This window comes from Mugil cephalus, chromosome 11, assembly GCF_022458985.1.
Source record: "Mugil cephalus isolate CIBA_MC_2020 chromosome 11, CIBA_Mcephalus_1.1, whole genome shotgun sequence".
Classification (NCBI taxonomy): Eukaryota; Metazoa; Chordata; class Actinopteri; order Mugiliformes; family Mugilidae; genus Mugil; species Mugil cephalus.
Genome location: NC_061780.1, coordinates 11,058,354 through 11,081,985, shown reverse-complemented (window position 1 = coordinate 11,081,985; position 23,632 = coordinate 11,058,354). Strand labels below are relative to the sequence as shown.

The following is a 23,632-nucleotide window of genomic DNA, read 5'->3' as shown; positions in this document are numbered from 1 at the left end:
CTCTCCGACTCCTTCTTCATGAACTCCGTGGAGATGCAGTTAGGGTTTCAAACAGACTTTATTAGTTCATTTTAGATACATGAAACTCACTTAACTAATGAAACATCTCTATGAATAAAATAACTTAATACTGTAAATGAGAAGAATGAAAGAAGGAAATCGAACAGAAGCCAGAGCATGCACTGATTAGCTAACGATATGAAAGGATTCATTTAGAGACAATTAAATTAACAAAACGAAAAGGAAACCTAAAAACAAATCTATATCATACACAAAGTATCAAGGCTGTCACAATATCATTGGCTTTAATTATTCTAAAATAGATGATCTGATGATATACTGTATAATCATGTATCACTGAAGATTTCTCCCTGACTGCATATGGTGCACCAAGGCTGCTTTCTATAAACAATGATCAAATGACTTGTACAGTGATGTTCAAGGAGGGGGGGGACATTTGTTTGCATGTTTGAAATGTAAGTTTGGTAAACACTTATCTCTTTCCCTGATTCGTTACTTCCTGTAGTCTTAACAGATCTCTGAGTCAATTTAAGGTCTGTATATGTACGTACAACAGTCTCATCTCTCTAAATTATTCTTCAAATCCAAATTTACCTATAATAAAAAAAAAAAAGAAGAAGCGTTTTGGTTTGCAAACGGATCCCTTAACCCTGCGGTACACACTGAATTAAAATGTCACATCACCTCAAAGTGTTCTCTAAATTGAAGTAAGAAAGCGAAAGTCAGTATAGTCCTAGAGAGAGGATCTTCACACCATTACATGCAGAAAAGAGTGCAGAGTGAATTATTTCAGTGGTTGACAGGAAGTTGGCAGACGGGATGTGTTCGTTTTTTTCTGTTTCTCTAGTCGAAGTTGAGCGTGTGGCCGTCGAAGTGGGTGAGCACGTGGTTCTCGAACACCTTCTGGTCGCAGTCCAGCGGGAACTGCTCGCTGCACATGGGGCAGATTTTCCAGTGGCTCTCCACGTGCTCCTCGAACTTGCTCTGGTCGTAGTTGGGCGGGAAGATGACCTCACAGAGCGGACACCGCTTCATGTCCATGCTGTGCACGAGGGCAGAGGACGGGAGGAGAGAGACAACGTCAGCGAAGCAGTCGAGGGATGACGCGGGCAAACCAGGAGCGCGGGCTAATAAAGAGCATCTGTCTGATGCCATGTGGGTGGCCTGCTGCTCAACTAATACCAACAAAAAGGGGCTTGTGCAGCAGAACGCTCTGCACAAGTTACAATGCACTGGTTTGGTTTACTGTAGGGTGCAGCATACTTAGACGACATTTATTGGGGTGTGGGCGTGTGTGGCTGTTGTTACCTGGGATCAAAGCAGAAGGCAGTTTGTCCATCATTCACAAACGGGCTATGGGTTTCAGTCACTGCGGGCTGTTCGTTGGCATTACCCTGAGAGAGGAGAGTTAAAACAGCATGAATTAAAATGTACCCACGACGGGCAAGAGCTGAAGGCTTAAGTGTACGTTTCACATGGGAGAGGGACTAACATTGTTGTTTTGTTTTTCCTCCGATTCCTCGTGGCCTTCTGGTCGGCTGGGGTTGCGGGTGGGTTGGATGCACACCACATTGCTGTCCCAGGAGGGCGGCCCCACAGGGGGCAGCCTGAGCGGCTGGTCATCTGAGAACTCCTCGTCCGCCTCGTCTGCATTGAAATAAGCGAGAGGCTGTGAATTCTGATTCGGTCTTTTGGGTGATTTCGGTGATTTTCTGAAAGGCAAACCAACCTTTTGAGTCCGAGATGGAGTAAGGGTTCCCGAAATGCAGCTTGCTGGGGCTCTGAGAGACCAGCAGAGGGGTAGGGCCATCCTGGGTGTAAGGGACCGGGTACTGCAGGAATAAAGGCACGCTTGACTGGAGGTTCTCCAGACTGGTTTTCTCACTGGAGCCCTGATCACCCTTCTTGCTGCTGCCCTTCTGAAGCTCCTGAGGAACACAAATTATTTAGCGTAACAGCAAAGAGCACTGGCAAAACGAAAATCCACATGAAAATCATTTGTGGGGTAAATCCCTTTTATTTATTCTGACTGTGTGGCAACTGTACTGGTGGGAAAACGACTGCCTTTTCGTTCTTTCCACGCAGATTCTGTCTTATTAGTTGGTGAATGTAACTGTCCCACATGTGACTTCATCTCTCTGTACTTTCCAGTCAGATAAGGCGAGCCATACATCACTGCCTCCACTCACCAAGCTAAGCTGGGCGTTCTTGAGTTTTTTTCTTGCTCACACAACCAGTTTAATTAGCACCTTCATTAAAAGAGAAACTCTTTTTCAAAGGGAACGGGACTCTGTGTTTTATTGATGTTCGCTGTAGACGCCAAGTTAATTTACAGTCTAAACCTCAAATTGGGTCATTCTGCTCCTCTTAACTATAACAGCATTACCTCGAAGCAATATTTTAGGCCAGCAAGGACCTTGCTATGGCCTGAAGTAATGGAATGGAAAATAAGAACTCATTTACTGTGCATCTGCAATTAGAGGCATAATAAACGCAGACCAGATTGGGAGAGGGAAAATGGCAGGGGTATGGCTCAGGGAATTTTTAGAGTGGAAGAACTCTATAAAAGAGAAAATGAAAGCTGTCACTAACCCCCTCCAGTTTTTCCTTTTCCTTCACAACAAGCGCGAGTGTGTCCTTCAGCTCCTTCAGCTCGCGTCCTTTCTCGGCTACCTGGCCCTGCGGTAAACACAGGACACAAACACAGAGCAATGAGAAACTTGTATCAACCTTTTGATGTGCTGCTGACTGAAAAATGTGTCACTGAAATACAGTCAGACTTCAGCGTCTGACATTAATTGATCATAGCCATAAAAGGCTTCCCTCAGCTAAGGGCTGATTTATGTACAATTCTGCTCCAAGCAAAACAACCTGTTTGAATTCCTCCGAGACACTAAGCAAATATCCGCCTGACCTGAGCCAAGCGCAGCATTAGGCAGGCAACTAGAGATGAGCGAGGCTTTGCTTGTCTCCAGAGCCTGACATAAACAGCAGTAAAATGCCGTCTCACAGATAGGCCCGCTCATAAACAACACTGTCAGAGCAACTGTGTTCAAGGGGAGACGTAGCATCAAAGGCTCAATCCTTGAGCTACACCAGCCAGCGGTAAAAGCACAGAAAAGTCCAAAGACAGACCTGCTTTGAAGACAGGACAGCGTGGCTGGCAGCTAAGTGTCTGCACTCTAGCTGTGCTAGACTAACCTTATAACGATCTTCTTCTGCTGCCAGCTGCAGCTTCAGGTTCTCATTGGTCTTCAGTTGCTCCTTGAATTTCACCTCCATCTTGGCCAGCTCATCAGCAAACATGCAGCTACGCTCCTTCTCCTCCTAGAGAGAAGCAAACATTGACCAGGCGCGTTTTTATTACACCGTACCATTACATAATACCTTTGAACTATAGAAGTCCTTTCGCGTGTTTGAACGTCTAGTTCGGGGCTGGTGTGGCATGACCAGCCCCAGAAGGAGAAAAAAAAAGCGCATTTCCTACCATCAGCATCTGCTTGCACTTTCTGTACTTGTCATTTCTGTCAGACGCCTCTCTGCTGATGCCTTTCAACTTCTCCTGGATGATGGCTTCCAGCATCGGATCAGCAGAACCTGGACTTCCTATAAGGAAAGGGAAGAGCAGTCAGGCAGTTTGCTCATGAGAGGCGACGAGTAAAAACTGTGACTTGTTTTCTCACTAACAACCAAACACAGAAGTAAATAGGCATGCTGCTACAACCCACCTGAATTCCAATTTATCCAAGCTGTGAGTTCAAAATAAAAACGTTGATGGACTCATTTGCAAGGCATCCACAGTTTCTAAATGCAATTGCTCATTCTACAACTTACAAACTGAAATAATGAAGCGTCAGTACCTGGCACAGAAGTGTCCGGACTCACTGATGCAGGCACTGCCGCCGCCTCCGGTGCTGAGCTTCTCTTCAGCTCCTACAAGCAGGAAAAACAGAATGAATGAAATGGCATCAAAATACAACAAGATGGAAACAAGTGGAATTGAAACAAATGACTCCGTGGATGAACACACACACTATTCAGTTAATGTTTAAAAGACATGAATAAATGTCTTAGAGAAAACGCACTGAATGCTGATGAATATTTATTTGACTAATTTCATAGTTTTCTGCGATTCACCGGCGACACAACATTCTGAGTGAAGGCACAACGCACAGAAATCTAACGCAGGTCCTTCTCTTCTTCCACTTGTTGCAACATGATTAATGACAGTATGCTGCTGGTATCTGGTGGGACCTACCCCTTGCTGCTCAGAGAGTTTAAGCACTTGTTTTTGCAGTCGCTGGCACTCCTTGTACTTTTCCTTGTAGTGTTCTGCAGCCATGTGCAGTCGGAGCCTCAGGTCCTCCACCTCTCTCTGTAGCTCTGCTACAAGAGCTGGGTCTGTAGCAGCTTCTTCCTCTGCTTTGGCCTGTTGGTGTGACACATCACGCAAAGACACATCAGACATAAACAACGCAGATGACCGGTCTTCACAGACTAGTGTGCGGCTACGCTGTAACTTTACAAAAATACTGTAAAGATGCAAAGTAAATCCCTCAGAAAAATGTCTTTTCTCAACTCCCTATCTACAACGACTGACACTGTGTTTTACTGAAGCAGTGCTATCAAATGATACTTTAGTACCAGACTGGTGATGAATAAAAAGCAACAACGGAAAGAATTACGGCCTCCTTCGAAAGCAGAAGCAGTAAAACATCCCGTTTGTTTCATGCCGTTAAATTTATCACTAGCATATCTGGAAAACATTTAGACAAATATATACAGTACAGCAGTATTATGATTAATTATATTGCAATTCTTTATCTTGAAGCCATAATGAATGACATTATAACGTGATTTTCAAAAACACACAAACCTGTTCCTATGTAATTATAGTTTTAGATATAATTTAAAATTATTTGTTGTTGCCCTTAATTATTCATTCATGTCTAATTCTGTACGTTAAAAGTGTAAATGTTTTAAATTCAGTTGTTTTCATTCTCTTGCCCTTTACTAATCCGGGTCAAAGACTATAAGAGGTTTTCCTCGCGCATAGATCCCTTACACCTGTTAACAACAATATTAAACGTGTCTAATAATAAATGTAATATGACACATAAACCCAGAAGAGATTTTCATGCTTACTGCTTCCTGCTTGGCGTCTGCCTTCATCTGCTCTATCATGCGCTCCAGGCGGGCGCACTGGGCCTGGGCTTCAGCCTTGGCCTGGCGAAGGGCATCGGCCTCCAGCTTCATGTGGTACAGTTCAGACATGGTGCGGTCGCGCGCGCTAGAAGTGTCCCTCAGCTCCGCGGCCAACAAGGTGGACTGCTGCTGGTTGGCCTGGAGCTGCTCCTCCTTCTGCCGGAGCTGCTCCTTCAGGGCTTTCATATCTCCCTGCGAGAGACAGACATGCGGGTTTTATTCATGTTTTTCTATAATTAATCCTGAAATTAATAGTAAAGCACAACAAAACCGTTTTTACCAGGGGGGAAACTTTGGCCAGAACCTCTCTGTACTGTTTGTCCTTCTCAGTGAGGCATGTCTGCAGGCGTCCCACCTCCTCTTTAAACTGGGCAATGGTGTTTTCCTTGTTTACATCCACGGACTTCAGCATCTGCAGCTCGGCGCTCAGCTTAGTGTTCTCCAGCTCTCGGTTTTTCAGGTGAATCTGTTGAGGACGCGCGTCGACACGCACACACAAAAGAACTTATAAAACACAAGCCGTAAACAAAAAAAAAAAAAAAAAAAAAAGTTTGTCGGCTTGTCCCTCATTTATTCAACACCGATCACAAGCGTGCACCAAAGAGCGCATTAAAATAAGACCGTTAAAACAAATGTTGCATGACCTCAATTACAAAACAGAGATTGAGATAGGCCCATAAAGTTGCCCTTTTGCAAGAGCCCCAGTGTGATAGTACAAGTTAAATTAAGGTTTTTGGCTCCGGTTCTTTGGCGGCAGTACGGTATACGGCGCTCCCAGTTCCTGTGCGGTGCCGACCACAACAAAGACGCGGAAACACCAGACGGACCAGAAGACAGAATAAGCCGCGCCCTGTTTAGACTAACACGTTGAAGGAGGGTATGCAAAACAGTCCTGGAATTAGAAGGTGAAAAACGGGAAAGAAAGTGGAAAAAAAAAAAGTAGTTGATTTACACCTTTAAATTCGGTGAATCTAAAACAGCAACTGTCAATATGTTAGCGGTCACCTAAACGCGTGCTAAGGCCAACCCACTGACATAACAACAAATACAAAAAACACATTCAAGTGATTTATTTAAAAGTAGTAAATTACCTTGTACAGTTCCTTTTCGTCTTTCTCATTCTTGAGATGAGACTCTAGAGCCTCCTTTTCTGCTGTGAGTTTCTTCACTCTGTCCTTCAGACTGGAGACAAGACGAAAAAGACCCGTCACTGGGTATATTCACACAATATTTCTGTGCATTTAACCGAAACAAGCAGCACATCTGCATGAACCTCTCTTATTCGGAGCTCACCTGTCCAGTTCAGTTTCCTTCTGAAGGCCCTTTTGTGTAACTCCAATCAAATCCTCCTCCAACTGTATAATCCTGGCTGCGGCCTCCTCCAGTCTCCTCTTTACCTCCTCTCTCTCCTCTAGCACGGCCTGGGAAGAGTGCTGCACCTCCTGGGAGACAAATTAAATGATTTAAAGTGTAATGATTCATAAAAATCATAAAATAAATATATTCCAGTCCGCGCCCAGACCAACACAACATTAATCTAAACGGATTCGATTCGGACACGAAACACTTGCTTCCTTACGTGTAACTTTCCATCCCTGTCTTTCATCCTAAGCTCCTCTGCGTAAAAACATGAATACTTTACTATCTGTGAAGCGCCAATTCTAAATCAAAACGAACTTCGCGGCTCAATCAGTCTGAAACTCAAAAGATGACATCAAAAACGAAAGACGAAATGATTTTCCGTTTCTACAGTTTGCTCAAATGCGAATTTTGAAATCTTTATATTTCACACCACATAAAAAAATCCTATAAACGTATAGTCGTAAAATTAACAGCCACAAAATCTGTAATCATGTTTTCATCTGAGAGCTGTTTTAAAAGCAGCAGATTTATGGCAGAGGACGCCAAAAGGAATTATTACTGACAATGCTTTTAGGACTTAATGTTATACTATAAAAAAAAAATGGGACTACTTCTTTGATAATGCAGATCTTCATATCTGTCGGGGGGTGATTTATTCTTTGAGTATACCATGACTTTGGACAGCTCTGCCTGTGTGGAAACCTTCACTAGGGGGTGCTAAGAGACTGCTTGGCCACATGTACTAAAAAAAGGTGATTTGAATAACTACAAGAGAACCAGTCTTATGAATGACTCAAGCATGTGCTAATGCTTTAAAGTACAACTAAAATATATCACAAGGTGTTTTTGTGTCATTTAGTTTTAGAACACACATATATGCATATCTTTCCCTTTACACTGCTGGCTCTTCTCTCTGCCTTCGAACACTGACTCGGTCATTTCCCGGCTTACTTGGTTCTCTCTTCTCAGCTGGACGCAGGCCTCCTTCTCCTGCTCCCACTCCTTCTGCAGGCGCTCTTTATCGGCTTCCAGCTGCTCCTTCTCCTGCTGCAGGAGGGCCATGTTTTTGAGCAGGTCGTCTTTCTCTCTCTGGGCTTCTTCCACCTTTTGCTGCCAAATCAAAAATAAATATCGTATTTCACTGAATAATTACTCAGCCCTGCGGAAAGGCGGTTTCCCACCATGCTTAGGCGCGCTTTACCTCGAGGAAGCCGGCCTTGGTGGTGACCACCAGGATGTCGGAGTTGCACTCATCCTCCACAGTCAGCAGCTCGTCCTCTGAGGGGCTGTTGGCACGGAACTGGAAAGGCGTGCTGGCCCCCCGGATCTCCCCTTTGTGGGTCACGTAGCAGAACTGGTAGAACTCGCCGTCGTCGTTGGGGACATAATATCCTGGAGAAGGATTAAACCCATCCGATCAACAGGACTCGGAGTCAAAGCAAAATACGTTCCACCGTACCCCTAAACGTAGCTCAGTCGTGAGCTTAACTTGCATCAACGTTAACACAAACTGGAAAAAAGTTCACAAACTCCTGCGTTGTAGACTCATTTGGAGCACACAGGATGAATTTGGGAAGTTGTTGGTTTGAACCTAAAAGCAAATCTTTTCCCAAATGTGTCAGTTTCCATTACTTCTCGACTAAAAATAAAAAAAAATACACAAACTAAGATGGATCTGTTCAGAATATCTGTATGTCGGTGCAGATAAATATGTATTGATTACATATAAAGCTTTAAACGATGCTCTGAACAGCTCTCAGACACGTGGTTATTAAAAGTTGTCAAAATGTTTAGAAAACCATGGCAAGATCTTACCCTGAAAGACCACTGTTCTGTTGACTGCGGTGCCTTCGACATAGCTCTCAGGGAGAGGCGACCACAAGAATGTGTAATAGTCCCTCGCTGTGCTCCAACCAACCTGTGAGACATTGTGGGGAATCCATTTAACCAGACGCTCTCACCACATCAGTGTAAGATAATAACAATGGAGGATTAACAGGGAAACTTTCCCGAATCCACAGTGTCACTTCAAAAATATCCCAAACGGGTTTATTACAGTAATCACGGGGTTTTCAATCTATGTTGGGATGATAGTGCAAGAACATGCCTCCGTTGAGGAGAAAAAAAATGATCTTCTGGAAACCACTGCTGATCGCCACGTGCATGTGGACTGACCCTTGTCATGAACAAGCCCGACTGTGGAAGTGTAGCTACAACTCACTTCTAACAGGAAAAGGGAGAAAGGTGAAAATTTTACACGTAGGCGACTTGAAAATGAAACCCAAAATGTAATTACATGTATTTTACGTGTTGTTAACTGATGGCTGATGAGGGGGAAGTGCAGCAAATACATCCATAACTTTAGACCAGTGCCATAAAACTGTCAAACAAAATCAGTGTCACATTGAGCTGGCTGGTTGTGGTGGTGCACACACGAACGCACGCGTGTATCCACAACAAGAGCAGAAAAAAAAACAGCCTGTCACACCAGCCCAAGCCACAAAATATCGATTAGGTCACGTGACTTTGAAAAGTTGAATGAACTTTTTTTTTTAAATGCAAGCCAGTCAGACTGTTTACATGCTGTTTCTGGACCATCTTTTTTTCCCCCCCTGTCTGGGCAGTTTATTTTCTCACCTGTGTGCAAACAGCCCTACAGCTACAATGCTGCGAGTGTTCATCAGAGCCAGAGATAGAAGGCCTTGCTGCTCCAAAACCCCCAATTGTTACCAGTGCAGCTCCAGCCACCAGCAGTAAAGAACAGGAAGCAATTAAAACATGCACCTAGTTAGTGAGTGTCATTACTGAAGGCTAGCCCCCACCGGTCCACTCATTAGAGGTGGTGGTGGGCGAAAGCACCGAGAGGAACTTCAACAGACTGGATTGCAATGTGTATAAATAGGAGGGCAGCATTGTGCTACCATATAAAGATCGAAGTGGCGGCAACATAGACAACACTGCAACCTCCAAAACGTAAAAAGTTACAAAACATGACAACGGAGCCTAGCTGTACGACATGCGGTTTGGTTTTAGCACAACTTCCACTGGTGTTACAATAATGTGACAAGAACGCTGACAGAAGTCAGGGGAAGTATCATTGCAGCAGATGAAGCACTGTCTAGGTTAAGACTACTCGGGAGTTAGTTGTTCATGAATCACAGAGAGGTTGTGCTCAGAGACAGGTTAATTACAAAGCTGGGTTTACTTTCTCCTCCGCCGCACTGACAACCTGTCCCAACAACATTCCTCCATGAAACCGAGCCCAGCTCACATCACGCAGCGCTACACACGTTTCGACATCAGAAGCTGCTTTTGTCCATATGCTAACAAGAACATGACTCACAAACATGTGAACATCTGGGACATGCACTCAAAAGCATACAGACAGGTACGAACCATATAGAAGGCAGCTCACATGCACACAAAATGAGGGACCGTACACTCCGTTTGACTGTGCGCCAACAGCTAATAAATAGATTGAACGGTGACGCACAGCATATCCAGGTATCTCCTTACATGCAAACTAAAGGGTTTGGCACCAAACAGCCTATCTGTCAACACCACCGGCACGACTTTACACAATTTACAATCTTACACTCAGCGTTTCCCAATGAAGTGCTGTAGTTTGGAAGCCCAGCCTGCGCTGCCAGCTGGTGCCTACCTCCAGGCTAATCACAAGTTGATGTGGCATCCAACTAGGGGGGTGTAGACTCCAGCATTTAAACAGCCTCCAGACAAAACCCGATCCACCTCCACTTACCCAACATGACCTCATTTCACAGTGAGAGTAAGGGAAAAGCTCTGCATACGTCCCTTCACGAAAACCACAAAAAGAAGGAAGAGCAAATCTTCCTCTAACAGATTAAAGGTTACGGTTTTGCACGATGCAGTGCCTCATGGTGAATTCGACACGCTCAGTGCATCAAGATGCTGCTGTGTAACTTATATAACTGAGTAGGTTCCTGCGACACAAATGGACAGACTAGTATAGGTCTTAGTTTTTGTGATTTGTTGCGATTTAATCTCAGCTTTGGTCTCCTCTTTGGTAGATAAAAAGCAAGGTGATCCAGAGGAGCCTGGAGACATGCACCATTCACTACAAACGAAAATAAATTACTGCCACTGTATTAGATTTAATGTGCTCCTATAACAAGATCCATGTGGGACACTAAAGTGTGTAGTGAGGGTCCACTCCTTCTGAACTTGATTTCTTACCTTTTCTTACAACTGGATGAATTATTTCTTCCCACATTTTTAGTAAAATCCCATTCATGTCATTTATGCAGAACAAAACACTGACAGAGAGCTGTAAATCGTTTACAAGCACACAGACTACGACTATGCATTCGTATAGTATTTTATAATAGAGTAAAAAATAGTTGTTCACCTTGAATATGCCAACCCAGTCCTTTGGATGTGGTTTGATGAACTGTGTCAGAGTATAGTGGCACTCCAGTGCAGCGTGGGGCAAGTAACTCTTGCCCACATTCTGGAAAATGACGTGGGCAAAGTTTGATGTGTCCATGTTGTTGCTCAGTAAAGCCCCGTCCAGGAACAGTGCCATAAATCACTCAGCAGTGGCTGCACAGAGAGAGACCAAATAAAGAAACACATATGAAACAACCACAGAAACAACTACAATACCACTGTCTACGCTGACTGCCAGCCAGTTAAAAAGTAAAAACACTTTTAACACTGAGAATCCTACAGTATTATTAAGTCATTTATCCTACTGGCTTTGTAACTTACATTAAAACCCGTAACAGTGACAATAATCTTATCATTTATAACACTGAGACAAGAGTTTGTTTAACTTCTCTTTGGACTCAAACATGGGCTTATGAGGTACTTATTTGCACTTACAATGAAGGATATTGACTGAACAGACTCCAAGTTTGTCATCTGAACAATAAACCCAAATTTACATTTGACAAGAGAGACATACTTTACTGATCTGATCCCTAAGGAAATTTAAGCTTCCAGTAGTTTAATACATTCATAAGCATATTAAAATATGCTTAAATATTTGCTGCACAGATACAATATTAACATTTTTGAACCACAAAGTCCTGTACATATAGAGATGGTTGATACACCAGGTAAAACTTCCACTTTGTAAGATGACAGTGCATAAAGTGACTGGAGGTGCATGTAAGCAGAGCAAATGGCTCTGGAGTCAAGGGAATCCCTTGAACAGCTCTGTAATGACAACTTGCCACTGAACATACTTCACTCCTCTGCTTCATTATGGTTGTGTACAGTGGGTGACTGTCACTGTCAGGACAGTAGTTTACACAGAGTCCTTCTCTATGCTGACAGTGATTTTATTAGACCACCTTGTCCAGCCATAGCGTGTCATGTTTTATTTCTGCCTGCACAACACAGCAAAGAACTGACTTGCCCTTTTCTATACCTACTTTTTCTGACCAGTCCGGTTTATTGGTCAGGCATAGCCCATGGTACCTACGGGTCCTAAACATCTCCACATAAAGTTCCTTTAATAGATAGTGGTTGCAGGATTGGTCCAGATATATGACAGTGGATCACTCTTTTCTTAGTCTTGGAAGTTTCCTACAGTAGAAATTAGTTCTCCTGCACCTTGTGTTAGTTTAATGGTTTTGTATTTCTTTCCCTTAAGATTTCCCTTTGTATTGATTTATATATATTTTTTTTTTTGGTAAGGGAGACTTGCAAAGCAAGAATTTCACTGCATGGTCTAAACTTTTGTTCTACTGTGCATATGACAATAAACATCATGAATCTCTGAGACACCTCTGTTTCCTGAACATTCAGAAATGTCAACACCATATTTAAATGTGTGGCACGTTTCTGATTTGTACTTAAAATCTGGTGTGTTCTTAATGAATAGGACAGGGTTAGGGAAGTTCCCCCTAGGCTGCTCCGGTGCTGCTAACTACAGCTTTTCAATGTGAAATCATTCATTCTGAAACACTGTGATCAACCAGTGTTTGTTTCTTCTATGCAAACTTTATCAAGTCCAATGTTGTCATGCCTCGGGGCTGAGGAGACGTTGTCTACACTGATAGGCCAGGGTGTGGCCACATGAGTGGGTGGGGGGGGGGGTGTTAAAGCTGGAACCGGGCAGTCCAGCCAGCTTCAAAAGAGCCTTTACTTGTGTCCACATTACATTCCGATGTGCTGTGCTGTTCCTCATCCCGCTCCTATCATTGCTGGTTATCTAGGGCTTGCTGGTAATTCAGGACACACTTTTTACTATATAACAATGTCCATATAAAAGTTAAGGTAATCCATCACGCAGTGTGTGACTCGCTGCCAGTGATCGTTTCCGTATCTGTCACATGTCCTGGGTTGATAAACAATGCAAGTACTCAACCTTTGCTTTGGCTGAAAAGTGTGACATCCATGTGACCTCTCATGTCCACATTAGACATGGGAATATTGCAAAAAATAAATAAATAAATAAATAAAAAACAATAGCCATACAACTTTAAACAATGGATGCTGAAACACAGAATTAATGGGTCTTTGTTCAATTGCAAAAGTGTAACAGACGTTCAAATTGAGAAAGGCAATTTACTGTACCGCAAATACTGTTTGATAACTGTACTAAACATCTTAAAGGTTTTAGCTTTCTGATAACTTAAACACTTAAACCATTTTTGAAGTGTGTGTATATATATATATATATGTACAAGCCTTTCCCAAAATACATTTGTAACTTAATATAAAGATGAACAAGCGGTTTTATTTTGTCCATACCAACTCGTATCTTTGTTTTTATATAGAAATAATTGAATTTAATTATAACCTCTGAGATTTCTTTGTGTGTTTCATTTGTATGTTTTAAGAGAAAAGGAAAAGTGCTTAAGCCAGGATAAAGCATAATTACTTGCCGCACCTAGACACACATGTGAATGGTACATGAAGTAATAATTACAGTTATATTGGGTGACATTCATTCATATTTAAATCATTGTTTACTTTTAGCCCACGGAGAGTATGAGCCTAGTATGAACCTTTATTTGGTCTGTTAGACCATATTATACTGTATGTATTGACTCAGCGCCACCTCAAACATTTAGTTATAAATGACGACGGAGAAAGACTCTTCTTTAACATCTGACCCAAACACTAAAAAGAAAACAACACCATTAGGGCCAGTGAGAGTCCGACATCAGGAGGGACTTTCCATCTAGGCCTCAGATGATATAAATTACCCGACGTAATTAGGCCTGTCACAGTCAAAACATTTCCTCGGATGTCGATCTGAAAACCGAAAAGTGTTGTCATTCACTGCAAACACAGGAGCCCTCACCCTTTCGTTTAACGCTGGAAAAGAATTTGCTAATAGTCAAAGTAATGTCCGAAATAGCAACTACCAGTTTGGAGGCGAGGCCTAATGTGAATACAGTGAGATCATATCCAGCTAACTTAGCTATGCAGCTAGCTGGCTAGCCCTAGCTCCTTACTTTCGAGACGAGATTTAGCATTAACCACAGAGTATGGCGACCCGTGGTACAGATAAATGTTTAACTACAAGTGTAAATGTTCACTTTAAGGCGTTAAATACACACAATGGGAGAGGATACGTCGCGCTGACCGAAAACAGGGCAGCTAGTGTAAGTAGAGAGCCGAGCTACCAACTGGAGGACAAGGTTATTGCTAAACACGTAAACACTTCGCAGTCGCGACTATAGCCAACAAACACAAGCCGAACGGACAAAAATGTCAACAGCTGGTTTCTTAGTTAAATGTATAAAATAAGCTTTGAACATACCTAGTTGCCATGTTGAACAGCCACTGAAATCCCAATGTATCATAGAAACAATTGTTGACGCAGTTCAGTGCTTTCCCGTGTCCTCTTCCTGGAATAATAACAACATTGCGTCATTTCCTGAAAGGGCCTAGTTTAGGGGGAAAGAAATGTAAATGTCTCTCATATATGTCAAGGAAACTGTCTTACTAATAGTTAAACGCCGACAAAAAAGCACAATATGTGAAAAAGTAGATGTCATGGAACCACTAGTTTTAATAAATATTATTTAATGCTTTTTTTTTGAAGGCACTCCAGCATTACATAAAACGTTTAATAATAAAAAAGATTGTTAACTTTTTTCAAAAAATAATTGAACAAGCAGTAACAATTATAACTTGAACTATAAATGCTTCATTAAAATGATCATTAACAGGATACAAAGGTTTTTTTTTAACAGGAATGTAAGAAATAACGTGCAGAGAGGTAAGATAGCAGGGTCAAGAAATAAGAAAAAAAAAAGAGCATTATGATTTCAAAATTAACCTTGCATAGTAGAAAAGGTCATTTGCAAGCAACAAATACAATGCATTTCAACATTACACAACTGTATTAGTTAAACATGCTCCGCCATGTTCAGCTGTTAAAGCTGTCATTGATAGTTGTTGAATTATATGACTACTATTTGCTATTTAGACCTTTACTTGTAGTGGATGACTTTTGCATAATGGCTTTAGTGCAGTTACTGAAATAAATGACCTAAATATTTCTCAAAATATTACTAATCGGAGCTGTGCGCTCTCCCCTTCAGCTCATTGGCTCAAACTGGGAGGCGTGCTGCGCATATCTGTCACTGGATTGGCCGGACTGGACGTCATTTATTTACGTACACTGACGTCACGCGTAAGGTCAAGAGGAAAGAAGCATGGCCGCCGTGTTGAGAGGGTCTCGGTGCCTAGTGAGAAGGTGTTGCAAGCATGTTGACTTTACGTACGGTAAGGACAATTAACGAAGACTATATACGGATTGTGCAAGACGCCGCACTTACTCTAGAAGGTCAAAATGTTATTCGAGGGCTGTGTGTGATACAAACTTACTGTTTTTGCCTGAGAAAACAGAAGTTCGAGAAATGTTAAGCTAGCTCCTGCTGCTGCAGGGGCTCCAGTTCTCAGTCTACTACTGCTTTTGGAGTTTCCCTTTTAAACCAACATCTTATTTACTCCTGCGGGTCTTTGCTCTCAATTTTAAAACGAAATGTAATGGAAACTCTTAACATGTGGTCATGTGTCCTACTGTGTCCTGTCATTTTAATGAAGGCGTTTTATGTAATGCCAGCCACCTGCACTTTGTAAATGAGAGGGAGGGCCTTTGTAGCAACTTGCATAACATTCAGAAGAACTTCTCTGAATGGAATATGTACCTAGGACTAAAACCTTTATCTTGCAAGTTCTCTTGAGGTTTCATAGAAATATTTTCTTATTCAAATCCAATATATGGGTAAAACAACAACAACAAAAAAACTGTTGTAGGCAAACCCCAGACAACTTTATGAATGGTATATTATATTTTGAAGATATACTCCAGGATTAAAAGTTATTTATTTTACTCATGCTTTTTTCAAAAGACTTTGAGGGCTACAAATAAGTTATCAAAGTTTTTTATCAAAGTATACTTAAGTAAACAGTGAACATGGTTGGGTATCATATCTTCGGTTGACTTTGATAATGAAGGGCGATTACGCCGGCTTAAAATCAAAATGTAGCCTAAAGAGCACCTCTAAGAGTGATCAGAGCAATGTTTTTTGTTGCCCAGCTACAATTAAATTATCACTTCAATAATAAATTTCCACTTAAACACACTCTAAATACATATTTAACCGGAGCAGTCTTTCCTGAAGTGCTGAACAGGAACATGGAGCCTTGCCGTCCATTAATTTGGCCACTGTGTTGTAGTTTCCACAAGGTCTATGGCCTCGAAGACACAGGTGGGGTTTGTTGGTCTGGGAAATATGGGAAATCCAATGGCGAAGAATTTACTGAAGCATGGATACCCAGTCATTGCTACAGATGTGTTCCCGGAGTCCTGCAAGGAAGTGCAAGAACTAGGTGCTCAGGTAGGACGAGTTAAATCTGTGCACATTTTTCTGTTTTCAAAACGCCCTCCTTTGTGTCCTCCCCTCACGCCCTGCTTTTGTTTGTTTTTCTCAGATTGTGGATAACCCTGCTGAGGTAGCAGACAAGGCAGACCGTATTATAACCATGCTCCCCTCTAGTCCCAATGTCATAGAAGTGTACACCGGACCCAACGGCATTCTCAAGTACGCCGGTTTTTCTTTGAGTGTGTTCATTGCAGTGCCGTGTACTTGTCCCAGACTCAGCTGAACTGTCCTTTTCTGTTCACTACAGAAAGGTAAAGAAAGGCTCCCTACTCATTGACTCCAGCACGATTGACCCATCTGTTTCCAAAGAGATGGCAGCTGCTGCTGAGAAAATGGGGGCAGTTTTTATGGATGCACCTGTATCAGGAGGTAAAGTTGACGTTTTCATGATGTCGGTTGAATAATACATAAATCACTTTTCAGCCTGATCTTGACACGTATACACCCACTTGTTAGTGTATTTGCTTCTCTAAAGATAACTTTCATGCAGCCAGACTATTTGTTGGTACACGTCTTGCACAATTTCACTGGAAGGACAATTAAAGCCTTTTGATAATCTAATGAATACTGCTAAGGGAGTATAATGTTCAGTTTTTCCCTGTAGAAGTATGTTGGTTATTGGCATCATTTTTCTTGCTGTACTACTTTGTGTGTGCTGAATTTGTCTACTCTCAGTCATATACAGTATGTAGGTAGGATGCAAACTGAGGGAACAGCCTTAAACTATTCTGAGAGCATGCCATATCTGATTTCATTGAATTACTAGTGGTATTTAGTAAATGGTCATTGATACGTTGGTTCTGAAAGCTTAATGCCTGAATGTGCAGCATCTGAAGGTAAGACGTTTAATTAATTTTGGTTCTAAAAGGTTTTTATTTCCATTTATTCTGCAAGTGCTCTTGACTTGTGACATTTGTGCAGGGTGTGGGTGCGTGCAGGTAAACTCAGTATGGTCATCAGAGGCAGAACTGGTCATGTTCTGTCAGCAAGCAAACGAACACGTCGCATTTATCAAGCAAACGCCTTAAATCAAATCGCTGTAGTGTCTTCAACTGTTAACTAAGGGTAAACTCCATTCTGTATATTCCATTTCCCTCGGAGTCCTCAGACAATAACCGATGGGTTCTCAGATTGTTAAGAGTTCAGCTATCTGCTGTTCAATTAATCACTTGGTAAACATAACTAAGAAAACATCTTCTCCAGTTTTATAATCATATAGACACATATTCTGAAATATAATTCACAGCATGAATCGTTTCGTCCAGATGCTCAAACATATTTAGTAGGATTTTTGCTCAATTTTCCAACAACATCAACAACAGTAGTATCTGAGCAGCTGGCCATCCTGTTTATTATGATTCGGCCACAGCTGCTTTAAAAACACATTTCTGTTGCATGTGCAGCTTTTCTGTATTTGACTGCATTTTCTATACTTCAGGACATATCTGCATTTGGTTGTATGTCTCACTGCGCAGAATTATCTTTTAAATTTGCATAATTGTATTCAATTTAGTGGAGATGCTTCTGTGTTCATGCGTCTTCTTAGTTTACCATGCAGTCTCAAGGTAACCAACTAAACCTGTATTACGTGAATGTTTTCATCATTAAAATACAGATACATCATTAACTGTACTCCCTACCTGCCTTCGTATTACATTCAGTTTAATGAACTAATATATCCTGAAATGCTGCTTAATAAGGAGCGTCAACATTTAGGAAAAGAATGAAGTGCAGCTGCCTTCACATATGTTTAAAAAGGTAGTTCCTGTCCTCTGATTTTCCTGGAGGTCTGTACAGAAACACATTTTGTTTGAACTTGGCTTCATCTGTGTCAGGACAGCCACTTTCTTTGAGTTGAAGTGGGTACATTTTATGGTTGGGCTCTAAAGATTAGTAATGATTTATAGTCTTCCGTCCCATAGTAGCGCATATGGATTAAAGCGTCCCTGCTTTCTGCCTTGAACTTCTGTGTGTGTGGTGGCTGCGTTTTAGCAGCAGGGCAAACTGAACTGTATGTCATACTGTGATACTGACATCAATCACAGGACTTTAGCTTCTAAATGAAACAGTTTGAACATCTCCAGAAATCAAAAGAAGCACAGTGGCAGTGTGGTTCATGCTTAGACATAAAAGCACACATGGAGAAGATAATTGAGTCAGCATGTGTCTTAAAGTTGTTTCTTTAGGTTGGAAAAAAAAATAGAAGGACCAACAGAGATAACGGTAGTCTTTCTTCTTCTTCTTTTTTTTTTTTCAAACAATACATACTACAATACAGGCTTGAACTGCAAAAATGGAGATGTGAGTTGTAGAAGAGAAAATGCATCAATATCTGGTCATCTTCCAGACAGGATGCCATGTGGATTGTCTGTGCCAGGGAATAACGGATCAGATTTCTGGTTGACGTTTCTGAGCAGGTGTTGACATTTGATGGAGCTGTCTCAGTCAAGTTCTCCACAATACAGCAGAGATTCTTTAGTTCACACCACCGTTACCCGATAAACAGTTGAGAGGAATCCTTTCTTTAGAGAATATCCACAAACGTGTCCAAACACTTCAAAGAAAGGCAACTCTACAAGCGCAGTTGTCTTTCTTTAATGTCAATCCACGGCCTGGATGATTGAGAACCTTCACAGACATCCGCAGATATGTTTTCTGGCAGCTTAGGTGTTTTTTACCAAAGGGTACGCTCTGAACGAGTGAACTTCATGATTTTTCCACTCATGAGTTGGATGCATGTTTGTACTTTTACTAGCCTTTTGCGTTGTATCGTTTGTTTTTGATTTATTAAGTTAATTTTAAACTGGTGTTAAAAGACTGAAATGACCAATCACATGTTTCATGAGAAGTGGTTGGGTGTTTTTTGTTTGTTTGTTTTATGTTTCTTGCCTTTCTATGTTCTTGTAAATGTTAGAAGTCTTGTGTCAGTAGTGATTAAACCCAATATTACACAACTTACACAATATGTACAATATATATTTACGTATACTGTTATTTGACGTGAACTTCGAAGCCATGCTTTTCTTCTTTCTTGGCCCTGCCGTCGTACCTCCCTGCTCCGTCTTCTCTAGATTCCTGTTAAAACAAAATGCTTCAGGCAAACTGCTTAGGAGGAGCACCCATCTCGACCCTTCACTGTTGGCTTCCTGTAAACTTTAGGATTAATTATAAGAGTGTGGTGGTTTCTTTCTTGGCACCCATGTGGCTTGCACCTGGTTATTGTATATTGCCAAGCCTTTAACCCCTCGTCATCGCGAATACACTGTCAATTTTACGAATGGATCCAGAAACAGCTGTTCTTAAATCTAGACAGAGCCGGACCAAACGGTGCCAAAATACTTGCTTTTAATATTTAAAAAGCTTCAGATTCTTGCCTTTCTTTTTTTTATTATTATTATTTTTAAATTAGATTTTAAGCGCCCCGTGCTTTAATCTGTTTTGGATCGTGAAGTAAAGAAAGAAATGAAATGGGTTCAGAGGTCCCTAAATAATTAGGTATGTCTACTAAACAGAGCATTTCACATTTCACTTGAAACTGTGCCTGTTGTTTGTCACCAGAATGTAGTAAAAAAAAAAAAACAAAAACACTTTGCTTCTTGGAGAGGTTTGACAGACTGCTGTGATTAACATCGATTACTTTTAGCTACTTCTTCTGATTATATTCACGTGTGATTTGTTCATCATTTTTTCATAACATCCAGCGCTACATTACGACCATTATATGAACCCTTGAGTTCCCTTCCCCAGGTGTGGGTGCCGCCAGTTCTGGTAAACTCACTTTCATGGTCGGAGGAGCAGAGGAAGAATTTACTGCAGTCAAAGAGCTACTCAGCTGCATGGGAGCTAATGTGGTCTACTGCGGTCAAGTTGGAACTGGACAGGTGTGAGCAGATGTCTTATATTAGTCAGGAAACGTCAAGATGAATTTATGCTTCACATGTTTATTCTTGAGTCACACATGTAAAGAAAGCAGTTATTCAAGTGTGTGTGTAGTGAATCCTTCAGTGAAACTGTATTTTTTACCACATTATTCAGAGTGAGTCAGTGCTAATCTTACTGCCCCCTTTTTTTTTTCAGGCTGCTAAAATCTGTAACAACATGCTTTTAGCCATTGGAATGATTGGGACCTCAGAGACTATGAACTTGGGAATCAGGTGAAAACACGTCCATGGTTAAAATGACAGTAAATAAAAACAAAAAAAACAAACAAAAAAAAAACATCATCTACGCAATATCCCTTTTAACATTAAACTGGTGTTTATTGACAGACTTGGTCTTGATCCCAAACTTTTGGCCAAAATACTGAATATGAGTTCAGGCCGGTGTTGGTCCAGTGACACGTACAACCCTGTGCCAGGTGTCATGGAGGGAGTCCCCTCTGGGAATAACTACCAGGGAGGCTTTGGCACCCAGCTGATGGCTAAGGTCAGTTTAAAGAGCACATTTTACATTCATGTGTCCTGGTGGTAATGTAGTGAAATAATTAATTGCTAATGAGCCCATTAATTTTGGAACATAAATAAGTCCATTTCTCATTCGCATACTGAGTATGTGGCTCTGATTTATATTTCTTCCAGTGCAGAGCTTGTTTCCGTGTCATATAGTGTGCATGTTATAGAGACTAAAGTAATAATGTTGTAAAAAAAAAAAAGTTTCTATGTAGGTCATAACACTTAAAATAATCCAGGGAGCTATTCCGCAGTAGTTTACATCCCTCTTAAAAGCGATCATATTATTACAACATAGAGAAAATTCTCTGCGGTGCGTGTGGACGCGTGGTTTTGGTTTTAAAATTTAATTTTCAGCTCTGTTGGTTTTTCTAATGTGTGTTTGCTTTTCTTTTTCAGGACTTGGGTCTCGCTCAGAACACAGCAACCAACACAAAGACTCCTGTCCCTCTCGGATCCTTAGCCCATCAGATGTACCGTATGATGTGTGCACGAGGTTATGCAAATAAAGATTTCTCCTCCGTGTTCCAGTTCCTGCGTGAGGAGGAGGGCCAGTAATGTGACCCTCCACCCCGTCCACCGCCTTGCCATGCCTGGCCCTGCACACGACTAACATAGCATAGTTATGGAGCATTTTGCCTCAAGGACTATTTTTTTTTGTTGTTGTTGTTGTTGTTGTGAAAGACATGGAGGCCGGAGAGCTCCAACACAGTCAGAGATCATAAGCACTTATCTCCTATTGGAAATCATGTTTCCTGTGTGACCTGGCCTTTTTTTTTAATAAAACACTCCTTTTCGTTTTTAGAAGCAAGTGAATTGTCACAGCATCTGAAAGATTTGTAGAATCATAAGTTTGTTTAGGAAAAACAACTACACATACGGTTTAGTGTTCATATTTATCTATGGTTTGTGATAATTTCTTTGTTAGTTTTTTTTTTTTTTTTTTTGTCTGTTGGGGTTATTTCTCTTGACAATGATATTGTTATTTGAGTGTCATATCCTGAAAATAAAGACAAATTATGTCTGATCCCATGTGAACAATTACTTTACTATCTTTCTTCTTTATTAGTTTTTTATCTCAAGGGTTGAATTTCAAGTCAAATGTTAATATACAGTATACCTTTTAATACTGTTGTGTTTTTGACATTTTTTTTTCTGTAGGGCCTGTTTGAGCACACCGCGCAGTTTCCCCTGCGTGACTGAGCACTACTCGGTTAAATAGGTCTCAAATGTTAGTTTGCGTCGTGTGTGACTGATCCAGTAGTCACGGTAAAATGTGGAACTAAAGTTTCTTTTTAGGAGCTTGGCTACAGAACAGACGCAGTGGTGGCATGCGGATCCACAACGGCACTAATTGTTGCAAAGCCGATCTCCGTTGATGAAGGTTTTAATTATTTCCTTTTTCTCTTGCACATTCTTTTCCGTCCGTGACAAAGCTGTGGTCGGCTGTTGCGTCGTGTAGCCAGCCTCATTAATTTCGGGGTGCGTAACTTCTTTCTATCCCCACTTAGGCCAGACCCGAGGGGAGGCATGTTTCTGATCTAGTGTGCCAAGAACCTCTGAGGGGCCAAGGTGCCACAGGTCATGCGATCACAAGACAAACCCATAAAAAGTCCATTAAGCACTGCAGGCTAAGAGCCGTGTTGTCATCTACTTGATAGGTACTGCAAACAGAGCAGCACTTTGGTCTCAGGCCTCCAGCGCACTGAGACACACTCAGCCTGACAGCATCTGCTGCTGCGCCTCAAGTTGTTGCGTCTCCGCTGTTTTAATGATCAGCTCTGCTTTGGTTGTTATTTTTAAAGACGATGAAGATGCAACATACTTCACGTGCATTTATGTACACAACAATTTGAACGGCCAAACGACGTTTGACTGTTTCCAAAGAAAGAAAACTCATTTCATCCTCGAAATGTCTGTTTTCTAATTACAAATTGTTCTTAATCCATACTGCAGCCTCCTGTCGCAAAGACCCGAAGTTATTTACATTGCAGATCTTTTGTCCAGATCTTTGAGTGTTTTACGGGTGACTTATTTATAGTCTTCTATATGGTGTAAAAAATAAATAAAATAAACGCATATAAACTTTGCTTAATTATAAGAAACTGAAACATAAGCTCTGTTAATTCGATACACTTTTTTACACTTGATAACATCTCACTCCAACAGGTTCCCAAAGTCTCCTCTTTCGCATATTTATATTCTGCGTATTCGCCTTTTTTATATAAATTGTGGTGTTTTAGTTGCAAATTACTAGCAAATTGCTGCGTTTATAGTTTCAATGAAATTTAACTTTCTGTGTGGTCTTTTTTTATTTTTTTTTTATTTATATAGTTATACAATTTAAAGGTTGCTCTTATCTCCTCATCTTCATCCACGCCTCCATCATCATTGATAGTATCATCTTTTTTTTTCTTTTTTTTTTGAGGCAGAATAACATTGCATTTTAAATATTCCGTTTGCAGGCAAATACGAGCCGTGCAGGCTACGCACGTGAGCGTTCACATGTGAAAATTAAATTCTTCTTTTTCAGCAACTCAAGAGCTATTTTCAATCTAATTAAATGTGCTGCTCATATAACGATTTCCACCAGCTGCTATATCCAGTTTAGAAACTGCAGCTCTGTAATGTGTGAACAACGTGGCTCAGATAATTCTTGTCGAGGCACCTCTCTAGTGTCGTTGCTCGGATTTCTGTGAAATT

General features: G+C 41.3%; 2 protein-coding genes across 3 annotated transcripts; one reads left to right on the top strand and one right to left on the bottom strand.

Moving 5' to 3' along the window:
* Positions 1–39: 39 nt before the first annotated feature.
* Positions 40–14,441, bottom strand: tax1bp1b (Tax1 (human T-cell leukemia virus type I) binding protein 1b). 2 transcript variants are annotated; one of them, XM_047598333.1, is made up of 19 exons: positions 14,348–14,441; positions 10,976–11,169; positions 8,404–8,506; positions 7,790–7,980; positions 7,540–7,698; positions 6,520–6,668; positions 6,318–6,408; positions 5,507–5,692; positions 5,167–5,418; positions 4,280–4,450; positions 3,882–3,954; positions 3,750–3,770; positions 3,509–3,627; positions 3,223–3,348; positions 2,614–2,700; positions 1,751–1,949; positions 1,514–1,668; positions 1,330–1,415; positions 40–1,063 (listed from the first exon to the last, which is right to left on the bottom strand). In XM_047598333.1, the coding sequence occupies exons 2-19, from the start codon at positions 11,150–11,152 to the stop codon at positions 865–867; spliced, it is 2,544 nt and encodes an 847-aa protein (XP_047454289.1). In that variant the 5' UTR covers positions 11,153–11,169; positions 14,348–14,441; the 3' UTR covers positions 40–864. The 2 variants fall into 2 exon arrangements, with proteins under 2 accessions (XP_047454289.1, XP_047454290.1); XM_047598334.1 differs by lacking the exon at positions 3,750–3,770.
* Positions 14,442–15,191: 750 nt separating this feature from the next.
* hibadhb (3-hydroxyisobutyrate dehydrogenase b) lies at positions 15,192–21,956 on the top strand. The gene is made up of 8 exons (XM_047599542.1): positions 15,192–15,318; positions 16,276–16,436; positions 16,531–16,640; positions 16,729–16,850; positions 20,229–20,362; positions 20,559–20,635; positions 20,750–20,906; positions 21,329–21,956. The coding sequence occupies exons 1-8, from the start codon at positions 15,249–15,251 to the stop codon at positions 21,485–21,487; spliced, it is 990 nt and encodes a 329-aa protein (XP_047455498.1). The 5' UTR covers positions 15,192–15,248; the 3' UTR covers positions 21,488–21,956.
* Positions 21,957–23,632: the final 1,676 nt, after the last annotated feature.